This window comes from Ahaetulla prasina, chromosome 1 (genome assembly GCF_028640845.1).
Source record: "Ahaetulla prasina isolate Xishuangbanna chromosome 1, ASM2864084v1, whole genome shotgun sequence".
Taxonomy (NCBI): domain Eukaryota; kingdom Metazoa; phylum Chordata; class Lepidosauria; order Squamata; family Colubridae; genus Ahaetulla; species Ahaetulla prasina.
Genome location: NC_080539.1, coordinates 82,547,444 through 82,572,105, shown reverse-complemented (window position 1 = coordinate 82,572,105; position 24,662 = coordinate 82,547,444). Strand labels below are relative to the sequence as shown.

The 24,662-nt window shown below is 39.8% G+C and overlaps 1 protein-coding gene across 3 annotated transcripts in view; it reads right to left on the bottom strand.

Annotated features, from left to right (window-relative positions):
* LYST (lysosomal trafficking regulator) overlaps positions 1-18,186 on the bottom strand; it is a 105,149-nt gene extending 86,963 nt beyond the window's left edge. For 2 of the 3 annotated variants that reach the window (XM_058166048.1, XM_058166064.1), the window contains exons 1-3: positions 18,045-18,186; positions 2,000-2,080; positions 201-399 (exon numbers count right to left, since the gene is read on the bottom strand). In XM_058166048.1, coding sequence (XP_058022031.1) covers positions 201-392 — 192 coding nt within the window. In that variant the 5' untranslated portion in view covers positions 393-399; positions 2,000-2,080; positions 18,045-18,186. Of the gene's footprint in view, positions 1-200; positions 400-1,999; positions 2,081-17,431; positions 17,507-18,044 lie in introns of all 3 variants that reach the window. The other variant, XM_058166056.1, reaches the window with a different exon arrangement.
* Positions 18,187-24,662: the final 6,476 nt, after the last annotated feature.

The following is a 24,662-nucleotide window of genomic DNA, read 5'->3' as shown; positions in this document are numbered from 1 at the left end:
TTGCCAAATGTATCTGTCATCCTAATCCTGGCTGATGTAAAAATCCAATTTCCAAACAGAATATGAAAGTGATCCCAATTAGTTAGTCTTCTTTATAACTATAAGCGCGATGAAGGATATGCATCATATTTTTTTCATTCAAACAGATATTGTTCCAGCTAGATTCATCATATTTTGACAAATGTGAAAACAACATTTACCTGGTCAATGATGGAATTAAGTTTAGTAAGCAAAATGAATCCACGACCTTGAATAAGATATTGTGCAAGGGCAGCTATGTGTGTTTTCTCTTCCTCTTCCTCCCGGGCTTCCACCTTTTGGTCCACTGCATTGCAAAGGTGGCTGACATCGGACAAAAACTCTCGTGCCAGAGAGTTACTCGCACTGCTCATGTCTGAGCTGTCACAAATAAACAGAAGATTTTCAACATTAATAAAAAACCTGATTTCCAAAGATATAAGGATACTAGAATAGTTTATATAGCTTGTACAGGTATTGTGGTTTTTTTTTTTAAATGTGTGCCTTTGAGTCAGTTTTTGACTCCTGGTAACTGCCTCGGTTTAGTCCTTGCAATTTTCTCGGCAAGGTTTCATTGGAAGTTGTTTGCCACTGTATCCTTTCTACTGTATAGTTTAGCAACCTAAAATAGCGACAACATTTGTCAGCTAACTGGCTTCTACTATAATCTATATTATAGTACTTAATAGTTTTTTCCCCATATATTAGAAAAAGATACATGAGAAATCATTTTACATTGCAAGCCTATCAGTATTTAATCATGATTATAACTAACAATATGCATATTATTGGCATACATAAAGGACAGATACTGATTTTTTTAAAAAATAATGTATACAATAAGCTAACATTTCTTTTTAAAAAATGATAGAAACATTCTCAACTCTTTAAATCTTTGCAAAACCGTTCAGTTTCAAATAAATGGACATTAAAACATTTTGAAAAGCTATTAACCGAATTAGCTTTGAAAAAGCTACAGTATAATACATTCTGTTCTCATCTGAGCTAGACAGAGGAAAAGAGGAGAATAAAAAGATTAAAACCGGAGTACCTTAGAGGAAATATAAAAGCATATATTTAAAATGTATGCACAAATTTAAAATTTTAATAAGCTACATAAAAATTAGGATGGTCTTCATATCCATTCCCTGATAAGAAAACAAAATAAGAACTTATGCAAGGATTGCTACATTTAGCAGTTTATAACAGTTCTCCAAAATCCTTCCTAAGAAATTACTTCTAATGCATTACACGCAACGAAAAATAAGTGGAGAGGGAAGAAGAATGTCTTATATCTACTCAAATTTACAAGATTCTAAGATGGACAGGAGGAAGTATCCATACATGGAAACACTGTAAATATTGAAAGCTACCTTGAAGTTTCATTATCCATTTTATTCACAATTAAATAATGGCACTAATGAAATATGATGTAAGATACACACATTTTTTTTTCTTAAAGGTCAAGTGAGATTCATGTCAGCAGTACTCCAGACTACTTATTAGCTAGTATTAGTCTGTAAAGTATCCCAAGTTTGCTTAAGACACATTTTTATTTATTTTATTTATTTATTTTATTAAATTTTTATACCGCCCTTCTCCCGAAGGACTCAGGGCGGTGTACAGCCAAAATAAAATACAGAATATATACAATTAAAAGAATTTAAAATGAACTATTACTAAACGGCCGATAATTTAAAAAATTTAAAAATTTAAAATATTACTAAAACCCCAATTTAAAATCAAACTATTTATGCCAGTCCTGCTGAAAACCTATACAAGATTTAGGGTCATACAAATCATCCTGCATCACAGGAAGACCTACTAATTAACTTCTAAAATTATAATTTCTTTTGTTATCTCAACCAATAGAATTGTAATGGAATTATCCTGTTGTCTACAATCTTCAACATGATCTTGATTCAGTACACTTTCATGCTTATTTAAATATCTTAAGATACACTCAGTCCCCAAAACTCACCAGATTATATTTCTTCTCTCATTGATAATAATTATCAAGCGTTAAATAGATATGTTCTCAGTACGTCTGTTAGCGACTAACCTGTAAAACAAGACATATATGAAATAAATAAAATGCATACATGCTAATAAAAAATGTACCTAAAAATAATTATTAGAATCCTTCACAAATTAAAGGCTTGCTTAAAAAACACAAATTAATTCCTAATGGCTACATATTGCATGCTATATGTTTAATCTAACTGCTCCCATTTTTCTCCAAATGGGTTCTGTACATCAGAAATCAGCAGAATACAGAACATAATTAATTACTAAAGACAGGCTATGTTCAAAGTGAATAAGTGAAAAGGAAATTAGAAAATGACCCAAAATGAACATTACAGCTATTCAAGACTCATGTGTTTTTAAAAGCAATTTCTATTCATAATTTTAATTACAATAGTTAAAGCAAATACAAACTAAACAATTTAGTTCCCATGAAAATTTGTTAATTTATATAATTATTTCCTGGACTCATGTGTTTTTGAACTTAAGACTTTTACTTAATTTATTAAGAAATAGAAAAGGAAATTAGTAAAAGTTACGTTTAAAAATGTGCTTTAATTTCTTTAAAATTTAAATATTCTTTCAAAGAAAACTGATTTATAACGAAACAGTTTGAACAGACTGGTCGAAAGTAGCTTCCTGCTACAATCTCTCTCCCAAATTATCTCTTCCAAATTCACCTTTGCAAAATATTCAAATGTGTCCAAAGCCTTTAAAGTACTATATAAACTAAATAGTGTAATAAAAATATGTAATAAAAGTCACTTAAATATGAGCCAGCAGTGTGCTGCAGCTGCCAAAAAAATCCAGTATAGTTCTAGGCTGCATCAACAGAGGGATAGAATCAAGATCACATGAAGCATTAATACCACTTTATAATGCCTTAGTAAGGCCACACTTGGAAAACTGCATCCAGTTTTGGTTGCCATGATGTAAAAAAGATGTTGAGTTTCTAGAAAGAGTACAGAGAAGAGCAACAAAAATGATTAAGGGACTGGAGACCAAAACATATAAAGAAAGGTTGCTGAATTGGACACGTCTAGTTTAATGAAAAGAAGGACTAGGGGAGACATGATAGCAGTGTTCCAATATCTCAGGGGTTGCCACAAAGAAGAGGGAGTTGGGCTGTTCTCCAAAGCATCCGAGGGTAGAAGAAGCAGCAATGGGTAGAAACTGATCAAGGAAAGAAGCAACTTAGAACTAAGGAGAAATTTCCCGATAGTTAGAGTAATTAATTAGTGGAACAACTTGCCTCCAGAAGTTGTGAATGCTCCAACTGTGAAAGTTTTTAAGAAGAGATTGGACAACCATTTATCTGAAATTGTATAGGGTTTCCTGCCTGAGAAGGGAGTTGGACTAGAAGACACCAAGGTCCCCTCCAGCTCTGTTATTTTGTTATGTAATAAATGTTTATTATACAAGGATTTTTCTGAACAAAATTTAATTAATAAGCCAAGAACACACATTATGAAGTAGCATGAATGGAAAGTGTACATTAAGTAATTACTGTGTTTTGTTTATATTCTTATCTCACATCTGAAGACTAAAAATAATCCATTTATATCTAACTAAAATGGCATAGGAGCTATTTTTCCCTTCCTTCAATTCAAACATTGAGATGGCACAAAAAAAACAGAAGTAATTGTACAAAACAAATTGTATGAATTATTTTAATTGGGTATTGATCTGGAAAGTCAAGCACTTTGTCCACTGATATGATTGCAACCTTCTTTATAAGAGCAATAATAACATTGGAAGAATCCACAATTGAACTGTTTGCCAGAAATGCTTTTCTCTAATTGATGCATGCATTTCTACGGACACTCAGTTCAAGATGTGTGACTAATAATAAACCTTCTTGGCTGCACTGCTTGTACAACAATGGACCTGGCTACTGCCATAAGGCATCATATGCTAATGAGAGCTGTCCTCCAAAATTCTGGATCTGCACTTGCAATGGATTGTGGTCATTGTTTCTGGGAACTTAGAGCAAAGGGGCAATGAACAAGCAAGGCTTAACCAGCTTTTATGGTGGCATGGCAACCATGGGTTAAATAACAACAACTTAACAAAACTTGTCTTTTTTGCCTCATGGTGAACTTGGAACAATAATAATTCTATATTAGAATGCACAGGATTTCGTGAAATAGCACTGATTTGCAAATAACTGATTTTTTAAAAGAAACCTGTACTTATATCAGAACTACAATGTTCAATCAAAAATATTTAATGAATTAAAAGATGCCTTAATGAACTTGACAGCAGATTCTGAATTTGTAATAGAAATCCTTAGAAAATGCATATAGTAAGCATCATTTTAAAGAGCGGAAAAAAGGAAGACACTTCCTACAATAGTTCTGCATTTCTGGAAAATACAGCCTATTTTTTTTTCTTCAGAACTATTCATATTTTGGAGAAGTTGGAAATCTGGAGACAGGTGAGTTTTGTAACTGTTTAAGAATTCCTTAACCTTATCTAAGTTCTGCTTCGCTTTATAAAACATATAAATAATAAGCCAAGAACACACATTATGAAGTAGCATGAATGGAAAGTGTACATTAAGTAATTACTGTGTTTTGTTTATATTCTTATCTCACATCTGAAGACTAAAAATAATCCATTTATATCTAACTAAAATGGCATAGGAGCTATTTTTCCCTTCCTTCAATTCAAACATTGAGATGGCACAAAAAAAACAGAAGTAATTGTACAAAACAAATTGTATGAATTATTTTAATTGGGTATTGATCTGGAAAGTCAAGCACTTTGTCCACTGATATGATTGCAACCTTCTTTATAAGAGCAATAATAACATTGGAAGAATCTACAACTGAACTGTTTGCCAGAAATGCTTTTCTCTAATTGATGCATGCATTTCTACGGACACTCAGTTCAAGATGTGTGACTAATAATAAACCTTCTTGGCTGCACTGCTTGTACAACAATGGACCTGGCTACTGCCATAAGGCATCATATGCTAATGAGAGCTGTCCTCCAAAATTCTGGATCTGCACTTGCAATGGATTGTGGTCATTGTTTCTGGGAACTTAGAGCAAAGGGGCAATGAACAAGCAAGGCTTAACCAGCTTTGATGGTGGCATGGCAACCATGGGTTAAATAACAACAACTTAACAAAACTTGTCTTTTTTGCCTCATGGTGAACTTGGAACAATAATAATTCTATATTAGAATGCACAGGATTTCGTGAAATAGCACTGATTTGCAAATAACTGATTTTTTTTAAAGAAACCTGTACTTATATCAGAACTACAATGTTCAATCAAAAATATTTAATGAATTAAAAGATGCCTTAATGAACTTGACAGCAGATTCTGAATTTGTAATAGAAATCCTTAGAAAATGCATATAGTAAGCATCATTTTAAAGAGCGGAAAAAAGGAAGACACTTCCTACAATAGTTCTGCATTTCTGGAAAATACAGCCTATTTTTTTTTCTTCAGAACTATTCATATTTTGGAGAAGTTGGAAATCTGGAGACAGGTGAGTTTTGTAACTGTTTAAGAATTCCTTAACCTTATCTAAGTTCTGCTTCGTTTTATAAAACATATAAATAATACAACTTCAAATATATGCTTTTGGAATATGTATACTCCAAAAGCATATATTTGAGGTTGTATTATAGCAGACAGCAATTTACTCAAATCTCTATTAATTAAAAATAAGTCTCCTGCCTTTTATTCCATTTAGCTAATTAAATACTTATTCAACAAAACTGACATTTAGAGACCATTTTAAAAGATATTTAAATTACTGACACATTTAATTATATATATCACAGAAGTATGGGCAAAAATAAGTATCATCTATTTTCGTAATAGCTTCAAAGATCTACTAAATTTAATTTGCACATATCATCTTTTAAATCATTATAAATCCAAGGGGGCAATGTTGGCCAGGGGAAAATAGATGATGGAAAAACTATCCATATTCTCTTCAAATGTTATAGGTTGTTGTTGTTATTGTTGTTAGTTGGAAGTCGTGTCCAACCCATCGCGACCCCATGGACAAGTTTCCTCCAGGCCTTCCTATCCTCTACCATCCTCTGGAGTCCATTTAAGCTCAAGCCTACTGCGTGTTATATATAATCCACCAACCTGATATGCAAATACTGAGAAATGGTTATTTGTTTAAAAGCGTTTCATACATTTTCATGATAACTTTTGCTTATCTTTACCAGAACTCAAGATAAGAAAGCAATGAACTATTTTAAATTTGAATTTGCTGAGAAGATGGTATGTGTCCTACTGAACTATTGAAAGTGCAGGTAAAAGGATTCTAGCCCAACTTTGATAGAAATATAGCGAACATTTACTGACTTTGAATAAGTTCACTTCTTCTGGGCAGGACTGAATGCATCCCAATTAATAAAGAAACCTTGTGATAAGATTCTGAACTATTTTTTCTGAAAAATCTTGAAGAATGTGTGAAGAAAGTTTCAAAATGAAGAATGGTAAATTTGGGGTGTCAGTCTGATAACAAAAAGCAGATTGTAAAATTGCTAATCCATAAGCATTTTGAAAATAATGAAGCAGTATTTCATTGTAAAATTAATTTTATTTTAAAAATTGGATAACCATGTACACAGATTGTAGAAATATTGTCGACAGAACTATTTTGACTTCAACAAATATGACATTCCAATATATATATATATATATATATATATATATATATATATATATATATATATATATATATATATATATATATATATATATATATATAAATCCAATAATTAAGGGCTTAAATTTGGGCAAGGTATAGAGTGGATGGCAGATCTTTTTATGGCAAAGTAATAAATTTAGTAGACCAAGGGAATGCTGTAAATGACATATATCTTGATTTCATTGAATCATGTTCAAAGATTCTCTTATGATATCCTTGGGAACAGATGGATAAATGTGTAGTAGAAGATACAATAGATTTCAAACTAAATGAATAAGCACACTCAGAAGATGTGTTGCATCATCCTGAAAGGAAGTAACTGTGGGGCTTTCCCAGAATTTTCTCTGTCCTTGGTCCAGGATTATTCAACATATTTACAAATGACTTAAAAGAACACTTATCAAATTTGTTAAGATATTTTGTTTTTGTGTTTTTACACTTTTGCTTTTTTATGATGGCTTTAGCTTGCTGTTAGAATATTATGTATGTTACCATGTATGTGTTCATGTACAACATAGGGAACCATACTCTAAATAACTAATATTTATTTATTTATTTATTTATTTATTATTCATATTTGTATACCGCCCTATCTCCCGAAGGACTCAGGGCGGTTCACAGGCAGCTAAAAAACATATATATACAAATTAAGAAAACCATTAAGAAACTTATTCAAAAGCCAAATTAATTAAAAATAGTATAAATATTAAAACCAATTAAAACCCCTATAAAATTTAAAAAACTAGTCCAGTCCCGCGCAGATAAATAGGTGTGTTTTAAGCTCGCGACGGAAGGTTCGGAGGTCTGGAAGTTGACGGAGTCCTGGGGGGAGTTCGTTCCAGAGGGTGGGAGCCCCCACAGAGAAGGCCCTTCCCCTGGGCGTCGCCAGACGACACTGCCTAGCTGACGGCACCCTGAGGAGTCCCTCTCTGTGAGAGCGCACGGGCCGGTGAGAGGTATTCGGTAGCAGTAGACGGTCCCGTAAGTAGCCCGGCCCTATGCCATGGAGCGCTTTAAAGATGGTTACCAAAACCTTGAAGCGCACCCGGAAGGCCACAGGTAGCCAGTGCAGTCTGCACAGGATAGGTGTCATACGGGAGCCACGAGGGGCTCCCTCTATAACCCGCGCAGCCGCATTCTGAACTAACTGCAGTCTCCGGATGCCCTTCAAGGGGAGCCCCATGTAGAGAGCATTGCAATAATCCAGGCGAGACGTCACGAGGGCGTGAGTGACCGTGCATAGGGCATCCCGGTCTAGAAAGGGGCGCAACTGGCGCACCAGGTGAACCTGGTAAAAAGCTCTCCTGGAGACGGCCGTCAAATGATCTTCAAAAGACAGCCGTTCATCCAGGAGGACACCCAAGTTGCGCACCCTCTCCATCGGGGCCAGTGACTCGCCCCCGACAGTCAGTCCCAGGCCGCAACAAGTTCCTCAGCCGTGCCATGAGCCAGACTCTCAGGAAGTGGCCCAAGCTCCGTCCGGAACCTCTCCGGGTCCATCAGGCGCCTGGGACGGAACCAACGTATCGGCTCCGTCTCCCTGCGGTGTTGAATGGCGGTCAGAAAGTCCAGGCGAAGGAGAGAGTGATCTGACCATGACAAAGGTTCAATGACTATTTCCTTCAAGTCCAGATCTCTCAACCACTGACCAGAGACAAAAATCAAATCCAAAGTGCCTCCCCCAGTGTGAGTAGGGCCATCAACTACTTGGGTCAGGTCCAAGGCCGTCATGGAAGCCATGAACTCCCGAGCTGCTGTCGATGACGAGCCGGAAGATGGCAAGTTAAAGTCCCCCATGACTAAAAGTCTGGGGGTCTCAACTGCCACCCCAGCAAGCACCTCCAGGAGCTCGGGCAGGGCAGCTGTCACGCAGCAAGGAGCCAGGTACGTGACCAGCAAGCCCATCTGACACCTATGACCCCATCTCACAAAGAGGGATTCGCACCCGGCAATCTGAGGTACAGTGGTCTCCCTCGGCTCCAGACTCTCTCTAATCACAACCTCCACCCCCCCACCCCTACCCTGAGCCCTCGGCTGATGGAATGCACGGAAACCCGGTGGGCACATCTCAACAAGGGGCACGCCCCCTTCTGCACCCAACCAGGTCTCCGTAACGCCCATAAGGTCCGCGGCACCCCCCTGGATAAGATCATGAATTAGGGGGGCCTTATTGGCCACGGACCGTGCGTTGCACAGCATCAGCCGAAGGCCCAGGCTCTGAGAGTCTTGACCATCCGGGAAACGGGAGAAGTTTGGGGGTTCGGGGCGTGCGGTCGCCTGCAGACATCGAGCGCGCGCCCCCAAAGAACGATATGAGCCCCCACTTCCGTCATATCTGCCCCTCCCACTTACCGTGCAAATAGAACCACCCTCAACCGACGGAACACAAACCCCCCCCGTGGCCTCCGAACCTATTAACTTACCGCCGCGAGCGCTCGCAGGAACTGGACCCCTCCCCAACGGGTTTCCCCCAACACCCGTCCTCGCCCTCCCACCCCTTAAAAATGCCCTGTCTAAAAACCCCCAAAGGCTCCTCCTCTTCGCGTGCCACCTCTGTGGGTCCCAAGACCCGTCATAGAGGCCGGCCTTCGGTAATGTAACTGGCCGTTCCCGCGAGGCGGGGGCACCTTGCAGGTGCAAGAGTTCAGTTCTAGAATAGCGCATGCAAAGTAAAAGTCAGCAAAAGATAGATCGTCAATAAGTACAGTCACCCAGAAATCAGAATACATGAGTTTTGGGATATAAAAATCAAGGAGCATAGTGTAAAAATGGAACTAAAATTAAATATAAAGAAATCAAAATAATGACAATAGGTACAACAACTAGACTTAGAACTGACAACTAGATGTTGAAGTGGTAGATAATGTCTGTCTTTTAGGATCAACAGGTACGGAACAAGCAATCAATAAATAATTGCAGCCTAGTACTTCATAGAATAGTAATCAAGGCCATGGACATGATATTCAGATGCTGTAATATGTCTACTTACAAAGATCAGAATCATGCAGTTTTCCCAATGACAGTCTATGGAAATGAAAGTTGAACTTTTAGGAAGCAAGATAGAAATTGTATTGATGCTTTTGAACTTTGGTGTTGGAAAAGTTTCTTGAGAATACCATGGGCAGCTAAGAAAAGAAATGGATTATTCAACAGATCAACCCAGAATTTGCATACGCAAATGACCAGGCTCAAGTTTCCCAACTTTGCTCACAATACGGAAAGACCTAACTCTCTGTAGAAGGCTCTAATTCTGGGAAAGATGGAAGGAAAGAGAAGAAGAGGATGATCAGCAGCAAGGTGGATGGTCCAAGCTACAGTGGCCATGGATGCATCACTGGAAGATCTGAAATACCAGATTAGAGATAGGTTGGGTTGGAGAAAATCTACCTACCAGTATGTGGCCACTGTCGACACTGACTTGGTGACATATAATCAATAGGAATGAATAATAGAAAGCAAAGCACAGGCCCAGTTCCAGTAAATTGCTTGGTATATATGTCTAGCCCATGGTAATTAATACCATTTGCTAAGACCATTTAAAACATTCTTTCCTTCCATGAACACACCATTGTACTGCTTCAGGGAAAGCTACAAATAGTTTGTGGTTGTTTTATTTGTTAATTATAAAATGATTCTTCAACTGGCTTATCACTTGACTTCTTAAAATTTTAAAATACAATAGATAAATATCTATTTGAAAAGCTAATGTATCCTCAATCTTGTTTTGAAAGTAATAATACAATACGGATACATTAGCTTTTCAAATAGATATTTAAGAGTACATTTCAAATACCCTTTAAAAAATGTATTAGCCCATGAAACTACCACTACTACTGGATTATTAGTCAATTTCTCATAACAGTCTCTGTTCTAAAGATAAGCTTGAAGCTTTCTCAAAGGCAAGCTTTTGTCTTTGTTTTTCTATGTCATCTCTAAACCAAGTCAAAATCAGCATTGCATGATACTCATTATTAAGTTACACAACATGTACCATATTTCACTGCTTTTCACTTTAGACTTTCAGTGAAAATAACAATTTACTTCCACTTTTAGAATGCTTCGTGAGAAGGGATTAGATGAGCTACATTCCACTACACATGTGATCCACGGCATTAAAAGCGAATTTTATTTCTGCAAAAAATGGAAATGTTCTTCCAGAGAGTGAATTCAGAGTAAATTGATTTTGTACACTGTAGTACTAGAACAGCACTCCTGAATCCAAAACAAGGAAGTCCCAATAGGAGCAATTATAACAAAGTACAATTCTCTACATCAAACCAGAGAAGCCAAAATTATCTTGCATTCATCTCGCATTATCATACAAAAAACAATACTGACACATAAATGGAAGGGGGAAAAAACTATTTTAAGTCAGCAGATAGACATATTGCAGAGCCTCTGACTCAGCCTTACAACAAACAGCTCCACCCAAAGCAGAAAGCGAAGGTCAGAAAAGTTCTAGGGCGGATGTTCTTTAATTAAGAGGGCCAATCTAATAATAATCTAATGTTAGCAAAGACTTATAAACTTTCCTGAAGGATGTTACTATCAAATTTTTCCAGTAATACCAAGTTAGTGTTGTACATTCAACTCAAGCAGAATAGCAACCATTGTAATTATGGTAGCTCACACAAAATTAGAATGGTATGTCTTCTGGTGTGCAAATCTGAGTGAAGAGGCAGTGTGTGTAGTAATTAAAATGTTGAACACAGGTTCAAGTCCAGCCTCAACCATGGAAACTCATGAGGTGACTTTGGATCAGCCATCTCTTTAAGGGTGTACTATGTATGCCACCTTGAGCTTCCAAAGGAAAGGAAGGACATGTAGCTAATCAAATGAATAAAAGCAAATGAATAAAAATCCTTGATAACACAAAGAACATAAAAGAAACTAGTTGAAAGCAAAATATTTGCAAAGAATATTTCAATACTGTATTGAGAGTTCAGGAAAAGACTTTCTGAAAAGGAAGTAGGCACATCCTAAAACTGTGGGTTAACTGACCACAATGCCAACAAGAAATGAAACTTAACACCATAAGAACTGCCTTAACAGGCTAAAATATAAACACACTACAAATTCCACAATCATGTTTCAGAAATAGACATTCCAGATATTTAAGATTAGCCACCCTAAAATACAATCTTTTATCTTACGGTGGCTAATCTTAAACATCTAAAATGTCTATTTCTGAAACACGATTGTGCAACTTGTAGTTTGTTTATATTTTAGCCTGATGAGCCAGTTTTATGGTGTTATCTTTTGTCATTTTTGTCAAAAGGTTGAGATTGTTAAAAATGCATATCCACCTGGCTGCATCAAAATCTCTACCCATGTTAAACTGTCTAGACATAAAATATATCCAAAATTATACATAAAGATGTGCAATAAAGAAGGAACTATAATAGAATAGAATAGAATAGAATAGAATTTTATTGGCCAAGTGTGATTGGACACACAAGGAATTTGTCTTGGTGCATATGCTCTCAGTGTACATAAAAGAAAAGATACGTTCATCAAGGTACAACATTTACAACACAATTGATGATCAATATATCAATATAAATCATAAGGATTGCCAGTATGCAACAGGTAGAACATGGCTGTTTTTAATAAATGTCGTTATATTCCTAATTACTGCATTTCACAAAGAAATTTGGCAATTACGCAGTTTTTAGGTAGTCATGTTTTAGCAGCTAATATCTATCCAGCTAAGCTTTTCCAGCATAAAACATCAGGGTGTTAACTGAATTGTTTTGTTTAATACAAAACAAAGCCTGATGAAAGCAAATATATTTCTATATCAAAAAAGCTTTATTTGACATATATAGTATCACTTGATTAGAGTCTGTGTAGCTTTACTGTAAAAGAAGACCAATTGTAACCATATCTTCTGTAACTGCAGGTGATCAAAGTTTAGACCAGTGGTAGTCAACCTGGTCCCTACCACCCACTAGTGGGCGTTCCAACTTTCATGGTGGGCGATAGGGGTTTTGTCTGATACTGAAGCACTTTCCTTTTTTTTAATTTAATTGACTTTTTTAAAAAATTTCATAGCATTATTTAAAAACATTTTCATTAGGTTTTCATAAAATTCCCTGTGACAATTTAAATTTCTGAAAATATACTATTTGTATCACCCGCGCATAAGTTTAGTTTACGTTACGTAAGTGAAACTAAATGGCGCTATAGTGCGATTGCAAATAAAAGAGCCTCGTCCCAGAATAGCTTGCACATCTCCCCCTACACCACCCAGCTGTAACAGACAAAAAGAGGTGGTAGCCGGCGCCCCCCTCCAAACCCAATCCACGATGCGCAAGAGGCATGCGCAGACGATGATACACTTTAGAAATCACCATTACTGTGGAACCCGTGGGCAGTTAGAAAATTTTACTACTAACAGAGATACAAAAGTGGGCAGTAGGTATAAAAAGGTTGACTACCCCTGGTTTAGACAGAACAGCCAGTGGCAATCTGTTATGACAACAGGAGTGCTTTCTTTGCATAATATCTCATTTCAATCCCATACATCTTTATATAAAAGCTCTTGGTAACAGAATGAGAATGGTCTTTGCTTGACATTCTATTTGTTTTATTCTAATAATAAAGTATAGCTGCCAGTTATAATTATATTGACTCAGATAGGCCAAAGATCCAACTCAATAGAAAAATATTCTAAGTGCTAATTTCTTCATTCATAACTACATTACAAGCACAGATATTTAGCCTTAGGCATTTTGCTACATTAAAAAACTGAATTAAATCCACAATATGCAGGCATCAGCTAGCTCTAGAAGACAGAGAAGAGTGTCCCAATATCATGAAAACTTCAGATTAGAGGTTTTACTTCCACATACATAAAAATAGCAATATATTAATGCTATCACTATGATCACAGGAGTACATAATGTAATTTGAGCTGGCAAATGAGCTGGGACTGTATCTGTTTTTCTAGAATTATGTGAGTTTGAATTATTTCATTCCTTCATTTCAATATTAAATTGTGTTCTAAAATAGTTTTGCAAATAAATGTATAGAAAGATAGCCTAAATAGATGATTATACCCTTTCACACACTGATATCATGAGCCAATTATCCTTTTGGAAGACTGAACTTTATAATTCTTTTCTTGCCTTGTTGACATATTGCTCATTTGTCACAGGGAATGAAGCAAATGATTATTTGCTCTTCATATTTGTATGTATTAAATTTACATGCTGCCCATCTCACTGTTAAGCATCTCCGGATGGTTTACACATCATGAAACAATTTAAAGGTTTAAAACATTAAACCTTATAAAATTAAAAGGTAACAAAAAAGTGGATAAAAAGGACCAGTATGCAAACAGGCTGGAGGTAGGATCTTCTCCTAATCTACTAGCTTCCTCCAAAGTAGGAGACACACCCCAATCAGAGCCCCAAGCTGGTTGCAGAGCCAGGTTTTCAGAAGGCCAACAGGTTTATCTAGTGTCCATGTGAACAAAAGTTCTTGCTTACAATAAACAATCTACACGTTTCAGTTGCACATTCGTTTGGCTGGTATATGTATGTGTTTCATTCTTTCAATATCCAGAATTACATGTTACCATCCATTATCCAGCTAGAAAGGCATTTGACTGGACTTCCAGCATTTGTTGAATGATCTAACAACTTTTACACCAAGGAAGAGAGAGAGAAGGAATAATAAAGCATACATTTGTTACATAATTACTATTAGGAATAAGAAATTTACTTTGATGCTCAGAACTGAAGCACCGGAGTATAATTACTCTTTTGTAAATTCATAATGTATTTAATATAATAATAATAATAATAATAATAATAATAATAATAATAATAATAATAATAATAATAATGATGATGATGATGATGATGATGATATTTTAATTTGTATACCGCCCTTCTCCCGAAGGACTCAGGGCGGTGAACAGCCAAATAAAAACAACAATCAAATACACACAATACAGATAAAACAATAGCTAAAAAACTTATTCAAATTTGGCCCAAAGTTAAAATATATTTAAAATCCCAAAAAACTAATTAAAAATTAAAACCCATAAAAACATCTAAAAATTCTATGCCAGTCCCGCGCGGAAAAATAGGTAAGTCTTAAGCTCGCGGCGAAAGGTCCGAAGGTCAGGAAGTTGTTGAAGTCTAGGGGGAAGTTTGTTCCATAGGGTAGGAGCCCCCACAGAGAAGGCCTTTCCCCTGGGGGCCGCCAGCCGACATTGCTTGGCTGACGGCACCCTAAGGAGTCCCTCTCTGTGAGAGCGCACAGGTCGGTGGGAGGCAAACGGTGGCAGCAGGCGGTCCCGTAAGTAACCCGGTCTTAAGCCATGGAGCGCTTTAAAGATGGTAATCAACACCCTGAAGTGCACCCGGAAGACCACAGGCAGCCAGTGCAGCTTGCGCAGGATTGGTGTTATATGGGAGCTCCGAACAGCTCCCTCTATCACCCGCACAGCTGCATTCTGGACTAACTGGAGTCTCCGGTTAACAATATATGTTAATATATTGTTTTGCACTTATAGCCATTAGCTTATATTCCAAATTTGAATCTACTTTCCAGATCTTCCATACATTTTCTAGATGTGAATGTAATGTAAATTCTTGAAGTTAGCTTGCAATCATGTTTGTATGTTACTCAGTTATCTTCCTGCAGAGTTCAACACAAACTTACTAAAGGAGAAAAATGATTTTAAAAGATAACCTTCTAATTAGTATTCACATAGAATCCATAAGGTTTCTGATAGCACACATTAGGGGTTTTATTTTTAAACTCTGCTTTTATATTTATGAATAGGCTCATTTTCATCATGGCACTGAAATGTCATGTGAAATATAACAATAAAATATACACATCCATGTTGGAATTGCTGCAGGGCCCTCAAATGTAATAATTTGTTATAAAGTTAGGGTTTTTCTTTTTAAAAAATCCAGTTAAAACTATCAAATAAGAACTGCCCTGCACACTGTATGAGATTTGGTCTCTATAAAGAGAAAAAGCTTGTGGTGCCTAACATGTTTTTACAAGCAACCCATTCAATGCTGCCTTCAGAAAGGATCACTGGTAACATGCAAAGAATTATATTCTTTTACTGTGTTTGTTTAGTGTAAGAAATGATATGTCATGCAATCTAACAGAGATTAAGTTATCTAAATTAGTGGATAAATTCTTCATAGAACGCATAATGGCTGAAAAGATAACAAATTCAGATTATGCTTAAAATACCATACTGAAAAAGATAAAACTTTGGGCGGATGTATAAAATAACAGGTTCTAGTATCGATCTGGCTAGTAGCTCCTTGAATTCATTACACAATTATTTCTCAATCTAACCTATTTCAAATTTATATTCTACAAATAAAAAGAATCAAGCCCTCCTCAAAATATGATACACAACCATCACAGCTTTTCAAAGATTAAAATACATAATCTTCAATATTTTTAAGTGAGATACCTTTGCTATAACATATAATACAAAGCAAATTTCCTAAATCCCCATTAATCTCAGAATGTATCATCCTTGTGTTATATCATAGTGACTGTTATATTAAAGTAAACCATAGTAACATTATAAACCTTCTTTGTAAAACAGTTTAGGATTGTACTAAAATTCACACAAAAAATAATCAAGTGAAGAAACAATCTATTGCTTGTTTATCCCAATTTAATTATTCTAGGCTCAAATCAAGTCTGGATATAGCATCAACCAGTTATAAGAACTTGGCATTTAATGCTGAGGGGTAACTCCCAAATAATGAAGGTTTTTCTTCTTTTTGGGGGATTCTGATGTGAGTAAAACGTTCTTTAACTCTTCTGTTTCCTTCCCTTTATTCCAAATTTGCCATTGCTCTTAAAGCGGCAGTCATACAACATGTTTAACCAGATCAGATAGATTAATAGATGCATCTGAACAAAACATTAAGCCTGATAAGTGCTAACATTGGTTTGGTTATATAAGTTGATTTTTAAAATTGTCCAACTTGGGAAAGAGTTTCAGTATTTGAAACACATAATTTATGGCTTATGTTTTTTATTAACCCAATCTATTTGACAGTTTATAGGTCAATGGGTCGTGCAAATCCCCCCCCCCAAAAAAGATATCATCAATAACCAAGTTATGTCTTTACATGAATTGGCCCAGGTCTATTTTGTGACCTGCCGACTCTTGGGTTTTCTACAGCACAAACAAAACACTGGGGAATCATAAATTTAACCAAGGCAATTAGAGACAATAGGAGGAAATTATCCAAGGCCGTACAGGAAAGGAAAAGCCCTAAGTGTATTTCATATTCAAGATTTCCAGCAAGGCTTGTGGTTTATCCTCTGCTATAATGAAGTCCTCACCTTCACCTGGCAACAGCATTCTGCTGCTGCTGAGTTAATGAGAACTGGTGCCCAGCATTAACAGTGCATTGTTTTCTTCCTACATCCCACTCCAGGGCTGCTACAGCTAATTAACCATCCCTGCTTCCCTACCATTTTCTTGCAGCCAGTCTGATGATCCCAGACAGACGTTGGGGGGGGGGAGAGTTAAGTGTGTGGGGGGTGTTAAGCCGAGTATCGGCCTCCTGGCAAGAACAAGTCCTGCATTCTCATCAAAGCTGCTAATGTATCAGAGGTGGTGATGATGATGATCATGATGCAGAGGCAGCAGCAGCAGAGAGCCCAAGAGGAAAGGAGAGGCAGAACCTATTCTTACCCCCACAAAACACCAATCTGCACCTGACAGGATGGAGGCAGGACCCTCTTCAGGGACAGCAAACTCCATTTGATTCTTGGTTTAAAAAAACGAACAAACACAAAAGTTACTAACTGTCCCAAAAGGTTGCCAAATCTGAACGCCGCCCCCCCCCCTCCACTCTTCCTCTACGGGGCGATAAAAGACAGAGCCAAAGGGTGGTCGTTGGAATGATGGCAATCATTCGCGAAGAAATGCCCACGGTAGCAGGAAAGGAGGAGAAAAAATGGAAGGGGGAAAGTGGCTGCAAGTTTTAAGCCCCCTTCTTCCCTCTCTTTTGCCCCCACCCCACCCCGCAGACCTGACAGTGTCCTACGAACCCAGAGGAAAGCGGCCCAAGGGGAAGGTTGGCAAAGCCCGGCGGGATGCAACCTTAGCCTGCCGGAGCAAGTGCGGCATCGAGAGCCGCTCTTTTTAAGGGGAGGAGAGAGGCAGCTCCAGAAGCGAGGCGGTGCAAGCCTGTCCGTGCCAACCGAGCAGCCAAGGAGAGATGCCCACTGGCTGGCTCGCTTTCCTTTGCTTTTTAGGCCCCGGCTCCAACTCGAATCTCTCCACTTCCTTCCCGGCCGCTTACCTGCTCCCGTCGCCCGCGCAAAAACCGCCTTGTTCAGCCCGGCCTTCCGCCACCCTCGTCGTCCTCCTCCTCCTCCCTTTGACAGCGGAGCCGGCGGCGCCCAACTACCGCTGCCCATGGCAGAGCAGAATCCGGCCTCCTCAAAGCCCTCCCTTTCCCCACTTCCCGTCGCCAGGGAAACCCGAAAGCCCGCCCACTCCAGCAGTTGCAACAGCGGCAGAGGCAGAGGCAGCGGCAGCAACTCCCTCAACCTAAACCACCCGCCAGGCCACGCAAGGAAGGTCCCGCCCCCTCCCCGTCCGAGACGCACCCCCCCTCCCCTCCGGCCTCACGTGCAGCCGAAGGGCCAATAGGAAAGGAGCTCTAAATCTTGACCTCATTGAATGGAACGCCCGTTTCTTACGCAGCGGCTGGAAAAGCCTGCGTTCTTTCGCGGGAGGGAGGGAGGGGCGGGGAAGCTTGGATTCTCCTTCTCGGTTTCTTGAATTCGTTTTTGGACTTTTCCTTTACTGTTCCGGTATTATTTTGGTCTGGGATCTCTTAGCTTTAATGTGATTTCTCGGTGACTTTTTTCCCTCTTCTCAGAGGTTGCAAACGCAGGTCACGTACTCAGATTCGGTAGCCAAGCACGCTATAGAATAGAATAGAATAAAATAGAATTTATTGGCCAAGTGTGATTGGACACACAAGGAATTTGTCTTGGTGCATATGCTCTCAGTGTACATAAAAGAAAAGATACGTTCATCAAGGTACAACATTTACAACACAATTGATGGTCAATATATCAATATAAATCATAAGTATCAGAATCAGAACCGGAATAGAGCTGGAAGGGACCTCAGAGGTCTTCTAGTCCAACCCCCTGTTCAAGCAGGAGATCCGATACCATTTCAGTCAAGTGACTCTCCAGTCTCTCCTTAAAAACCTCCAGTGATGAAACCCACAATTTCTGAAGGCAAGCTGTTCCACTGGTTAATTGTCCTCACTGTTAGGAAGTTTCTTCTCAGTTCCAGATTGCTCCTCTTGATTAGATTCCCTCCATGGTTTCTTGTCCTGTCCTCAGGTGCTTTGGAGAATAGGTTGACCCCCTTTGCTTTGTGGCAGCCTCTCAAAATACTGGAATAATGCTCTCCTGTTCTCCCTGGTCCTTCTTTTCTTTAGGCTAAAGTAAAGGTAAAGGTTAAGGTTCTCGTTGCACATATGTGCTAGTCGTTCCCAACTGTAGGGGGCAGTGCTTATCTCCGTTTTAAAGCCGAAGAGCCAGTGCTGTCCGAACATGATTCCATGCTCATGTGACCGGCATGACTAAATGCCAAAGGCGCACAGAATGCTGTTACCTTCCCACCAAAGGTGGTCCCTATTTTTCTACTTGCATTTTTTACATGCTTTCGAACTGCTAGGTTGGCAGAAGCTGGGACAAGTAATGGGAGCTCACCCCGTTACGCGGCACTAGGGATTCAAACTGCTGAACTGCCGACCTTTCGATCGACAAGCTCAGCGTCTTAGCCACTGAGCCACCATGTCCCATGACTAGCCTAGCCAAACACAAACCCTGCAACTATTCTTCATATGTTTAGTCTCCAGGCTTTTAATCATCTTATTTGTTCTTCTTTGGACTTTTTCCAAAGTCTCAACATCTTTTTGCAATGTGACTAAAACTGGATGCAGAATTCTATGTGTGGTCTTACTAAGGCTTTATAAAGCGGTACTATAACTTAGGATACTTTCAGAACACTGCTGTGGTTCAAGGTGTTATGCAAACTCGGACAATTGGTTTGAGTAAATCATGGATCAGTTAATAAGAAAACAGTGGGAACCCATTCAGTAATACTTAAGCGATTGGACAACCATTTGTCTGAAATAGTATGAGGTTTCCTGCTTGAGCAGGTGGCTGGACTGGAAGACCTCCAAGGTCCTTTCCCTACTCTGTTATACTTAATTTACAGTGCAGTATATTGTTCAAGAAGTTAGAGTCATTCAGTAAAACAGTCATCCACAGCAGGGGTCTCCAACCATGGCAACTTTAAGACTTGTGGACTTCAACTCCCAGAGTTGAACTCTGGAAGTTGAAGTCCACAAGTCTTAAAGTTGCCAAGGTTGGAGACCCCTGATCCACAGGATCACAAGGTCTGTCAAAATGATGAAAACTTAAAGAGTTTGCTTTGATGCAAACACTGCTCCTTTGGCAGACATAGATTATACTCTTGCAGATATAAACGAAGGAGATCTTGTCTTGCAATACTCTTTCATCAGTAGTAAGCAGTAAGCTCTGCAGTAAGCAAGAGGGGCAAATGACAAATCGTGCATTGTGATATTATGATGCAAACTATGTGCCTTCCCAAGCTGATAAGATACAAATAAGAAAGGCTCAGGTTTGTATTTTGATGCTGCAGTACGGTTCGTCAGTTTTTATCACAATTTGTATCAGATGCCTATGTGTTACCAATTATGAAATATATGCTTATAAAAAAATATTAGCAATTCTATAGTAGTATTGTCAGGTGCAGAGTTGTATCATCACCTTGTAAATCAGTGTAGCTATATAAAGAACAGCATTTATACTATTAAAGTGGTATAACTCTCCGTGGTGGCTCCCTCTCTCTGGAACATAATAATGTTCAACAACAATAATAATAATAATATAATGGGATATAGTAATGCCAAAGCATAAACATCTAATTTGTAATGGCAGATAAAGGGGAAGACGGAATGGAGCCTATTAAATGGCTTGTGTATGGTGGTGTCACCGGGGCAGGGGATGGAAGTGATTTTATTATGTTAATTTTTATATGACTCTTTTTTTAATTTGTTTTATTGTTTTTATGTGAGATTTTATATTCTGTAAGCCGCCTTGAGTTGCCACGTGCGAATAGGCAGCAATATAAATTCTCTAAATAAATAAATAATAAATAAAGTCTAAACACTACAAAAATACTTCACAGGATTTAGTTACTTTTTAAACTGACCAAGACGATCTTATGAAGATTAAACAGTGTGAACTAGTTAAATTCTACTGTACTAAATTCTACTGTACTAAATGATTAACTGACTTCAAGTAAAATACAAACATCTCTATAAACAGAATTGTTGCAGATAAGACATATGTTTTATGAACTCGTAATTAAGAGGGATCGAAGTTCTGAGTTACATTACTGATAGGCTTAACAATTGGAACATGTCAGTGTCAATTTCTTAATAGCCCAATACAAATCTAAGCTTAAACATTGAAAGTCCTCTCTAAATAGTTGAGTAATAATAAGTATACTTATTTGCAGTCTAGAGCTAAAATCCTAAGCACAATTACCAGGAAATACCGTATATACTCGAATATAAGCCGATCCGAGTATAAGCCGAGGTCCCCAATTTTACCCCAAAAACTGGGGTAAACTGGGGACTCGAGTATAAGCCGAGGGTGGGAAATGAGGCACCTACCGGTTGGGGAAAGCCTCCCTCCCTCAGCTGAGAAGGCTGGCGGCTCCCCCGCCCCGCCCTCTCACTGCACCGGCAGGGCTTCCGTCCGGTAAAATGTGAAAAAAAAAAAACTCGAGTATAAGCCGTATAGACCCGAGTATAAGCCGAGGGGACGTTTTTCAGCACAAAAAACGTGCTGAAAAACTCGGCTTATACTCGAGTATATACGGTAAGTTCTTCTGAACTAAGTGGAACTTTTTATTTGTAAATGTGCATATAACTGTGCTATAAATGTAGTCATTTATAGGTATTCATACTTTATAAGTATATGCAAAATGTAAAAATTCACAATTTTCTGAAGTACTTTCATATTATTCCATCTCAAAGATTACATTTGTATCTGTATGCATCTAATAAACATTCTGGCCATCAGCACTCTTCAAATAATGTGCTTCTTGTTTTCTACTTAAGACAGATTTTTTCAGGACAAACTCTAAATTTATCTAAATACAAAATATAATCATTGTGCAGTATAATTGCATACTTTACTAATTTACTGAGAAGGTCGACTTTTTTTAGCTTTCACTAAGTATATGTAGGACTGTATCAATCACTGAAAAATCTTTTCTGCCCCTTTAAATTACTTTTCCCTTCTCATGCACATTAACCATGGACAAAACATAATAGCATAGGGAGGAGGTTCAGCTCAATATATAACAAAAGAGCCATGATATCAGTGGTGAAATCTAAAATTTTTTGCCACCAGTTCTGTAGGCGTGGCTTGGTGGGTGTGGCTTGGTGGTCATGTGACCAGGTGGGTGTGGCCAACATGACATCACTCATGCCACTCTTTATTTCTTCCTTCTCTCTCTCTCTCCCTCTTTCTTTCTTCCTCTTTCTTTCTTTCTTTTCTCCCTCCCTCCCTCTCCCTCCCTCTCTCTTTCTCTCTCTCTCTCTCTCTCTCTCTCTCTCACACACACACACACACACACACACATACACACACACCTGGTCTGAGCAGCAGCTGCTGCGGGAGAAGGGAAAAAGTGCTCTGGGAAGGAGGGCGGCCCGGCCCAGAAACGGCACGTCCATCATGGGCTGAATGCAGGCAGCGGGGAAGGTAAGCAGGTGGCAGTCAGCCAAAGGCCACGCGGAAGCCAAGTGCGCCAGACCCAAAAAGCGAGCGAGCCTCGCCATGTTCCCCCAAGGCGGCTCTTCCTTCCCCACCACCAGCATCAGCCTTATATCTGCCCGCCCTCCCAGGGCTGCCCATGCACACCCCAACGGAGCAGCAGTCTTGGCTCCAGCAGCTGCTGCGGGAGAAGGAAGAACCCTTTGGAAAGCCGTTGTGAGGCTTTCCAATTTGGGCAGGGGCAGAAAGCCCTGCCATGTCTGGCGAGGGAGGGGAATAGAGACGGCAAGACGAGCAAGCTCTGTCTCACTCCACACCTTATGAATGGCCAGTAGGTTTGGAGCCATTCTAATCTCTCAGGGGAGAGTGGCTGCTCTGGGAGAAGGAAGAAAGTGCTCTGGGAGGGCAGGCATCCCCCATCGTGGGCTGGATGCAGGCAGCGGGACCTGAGGCGGAGGGGAAGCAAGTGGCCATCAGTCACCCAAAGGCCCCACGGAAGCCGAGCGTGCCAGGCCCAAAAGGCGAGCAAACCTCGCCATGTCCCTCCAAGGAGCCGAGCACAGCGGATCTCCCTCCCCCCACCCCCCACCATCAGCGTCGGCCTTGCCTTCTGGATCTTCCGCTGGTGTATTCAGTATGCCTATCATCCCAATGGAGCCAGCGCGTTGGTAAGGCTGATGAGGGGCAGCCCTTGGTGGATGATGCAGCCACTGCTCCAAGGGTGAGAGAGGCGGCGCTGCTGCAGCAGTGCTCCAGGAGGACAAGCTGATGTCCCAGACAGGGCTGAGCATGCAGTGCCCTCCCAAAGCACCACCACCACCGTTCACTTTCATTTTGCAGTGGGAGAAGGAAGAAAGTGAATGGCGAGGCCACCCTGGCTGAGCAATCGCTGTGATTCCCCAGCCTTGCCCACTACCTCTGTATGCTGCGCTTGGAAGGGGCCACCCTCCCTTCCTGCCTGGCTGCAGACATCCACCAGCCCTCCCGGAGCACCACTGTCACTGTTCACTTTCCTTTCATGGCAGGAGAAGGAAGATAGTGAATAGCGGTGTAGCGGCGGTGCTCCAGGAGGGCAGGCGGACAACTGCAGCCATGTAGGGAGAGAAGACAGCCCCTTCCAAGTGCAGAGCATGGAGGCAACAGACAAGGCAGCCCCAGCGCACCTGTTACTGGGGAGGTGCAGTAATTGCTCAGCCAAGGCGGCCTTGGCGGGAGCTGCATCAACCTCTCTTCCCACGCCATGTCCAGCTCTGCTCAGCCACGTGACTACAAGTGTGGCCACCTGGTCTTCGCTAAGATGAAGGGCTACCTGCACTGCTCCGCCTGGGTAAGCGCTGCCGAATAGGCAGCGTGGCTGGGCCTGGCCCTCTCTCCAGGTAGGGGGCCTGCTGCCTGCCGCCTGGCCGACAACCAGCAGCTTCCATGCCTCTCGCTTCACTTCTTCACCAGCACGAAGCGCCGCCACTACTGAGCCTCCTTATATAGGCAGGGTGGGTGGGCCGGAAGCGCGAGCAAGCCGGAAGTGCTGAGAGTGAGTCGGAAGCGCTGAACGGGCAACCGAGTGACCAGGCAGTGGCGGCACCTCCAGGGATGATTGCTACAGATTTGGCAAACCAATGGCGATCATCACTACCAGTTCGCCCGATCTGTCCGAACCGATAGCATTTCACCCCTGCATAATACCTGTATAAACACATTTTAAATATTCCTCACCATGTGACAAGTAAGCGACTAGCTACTCAGTGCACAAACTAGTCTGGTCAAATTTATACAACCACACATGTGAGCAAAACTTTATTTTCATTTTTAAAACAATGTTGTTATGTACAACATAGAACAAATGTGCACTGAATTAAGATGCATATAGATGGATGAGACTAAAATGCCCTACCCTTTAAAGCTATCATTCTTTGCAGAGCAGGGGTGTCAAACTCAATTTCATTGAAGGCTGCATCAGGGTTGTGTCAACCTTGGGAGGCTGGGGTGGGGTGGGTGTGGCCAGGATTGGCGTGGCCAGCTGGACATCACTTGTATCGGGGGGGTCCCGAATTCTGTTTCTGGCTGCCACGGCCTCC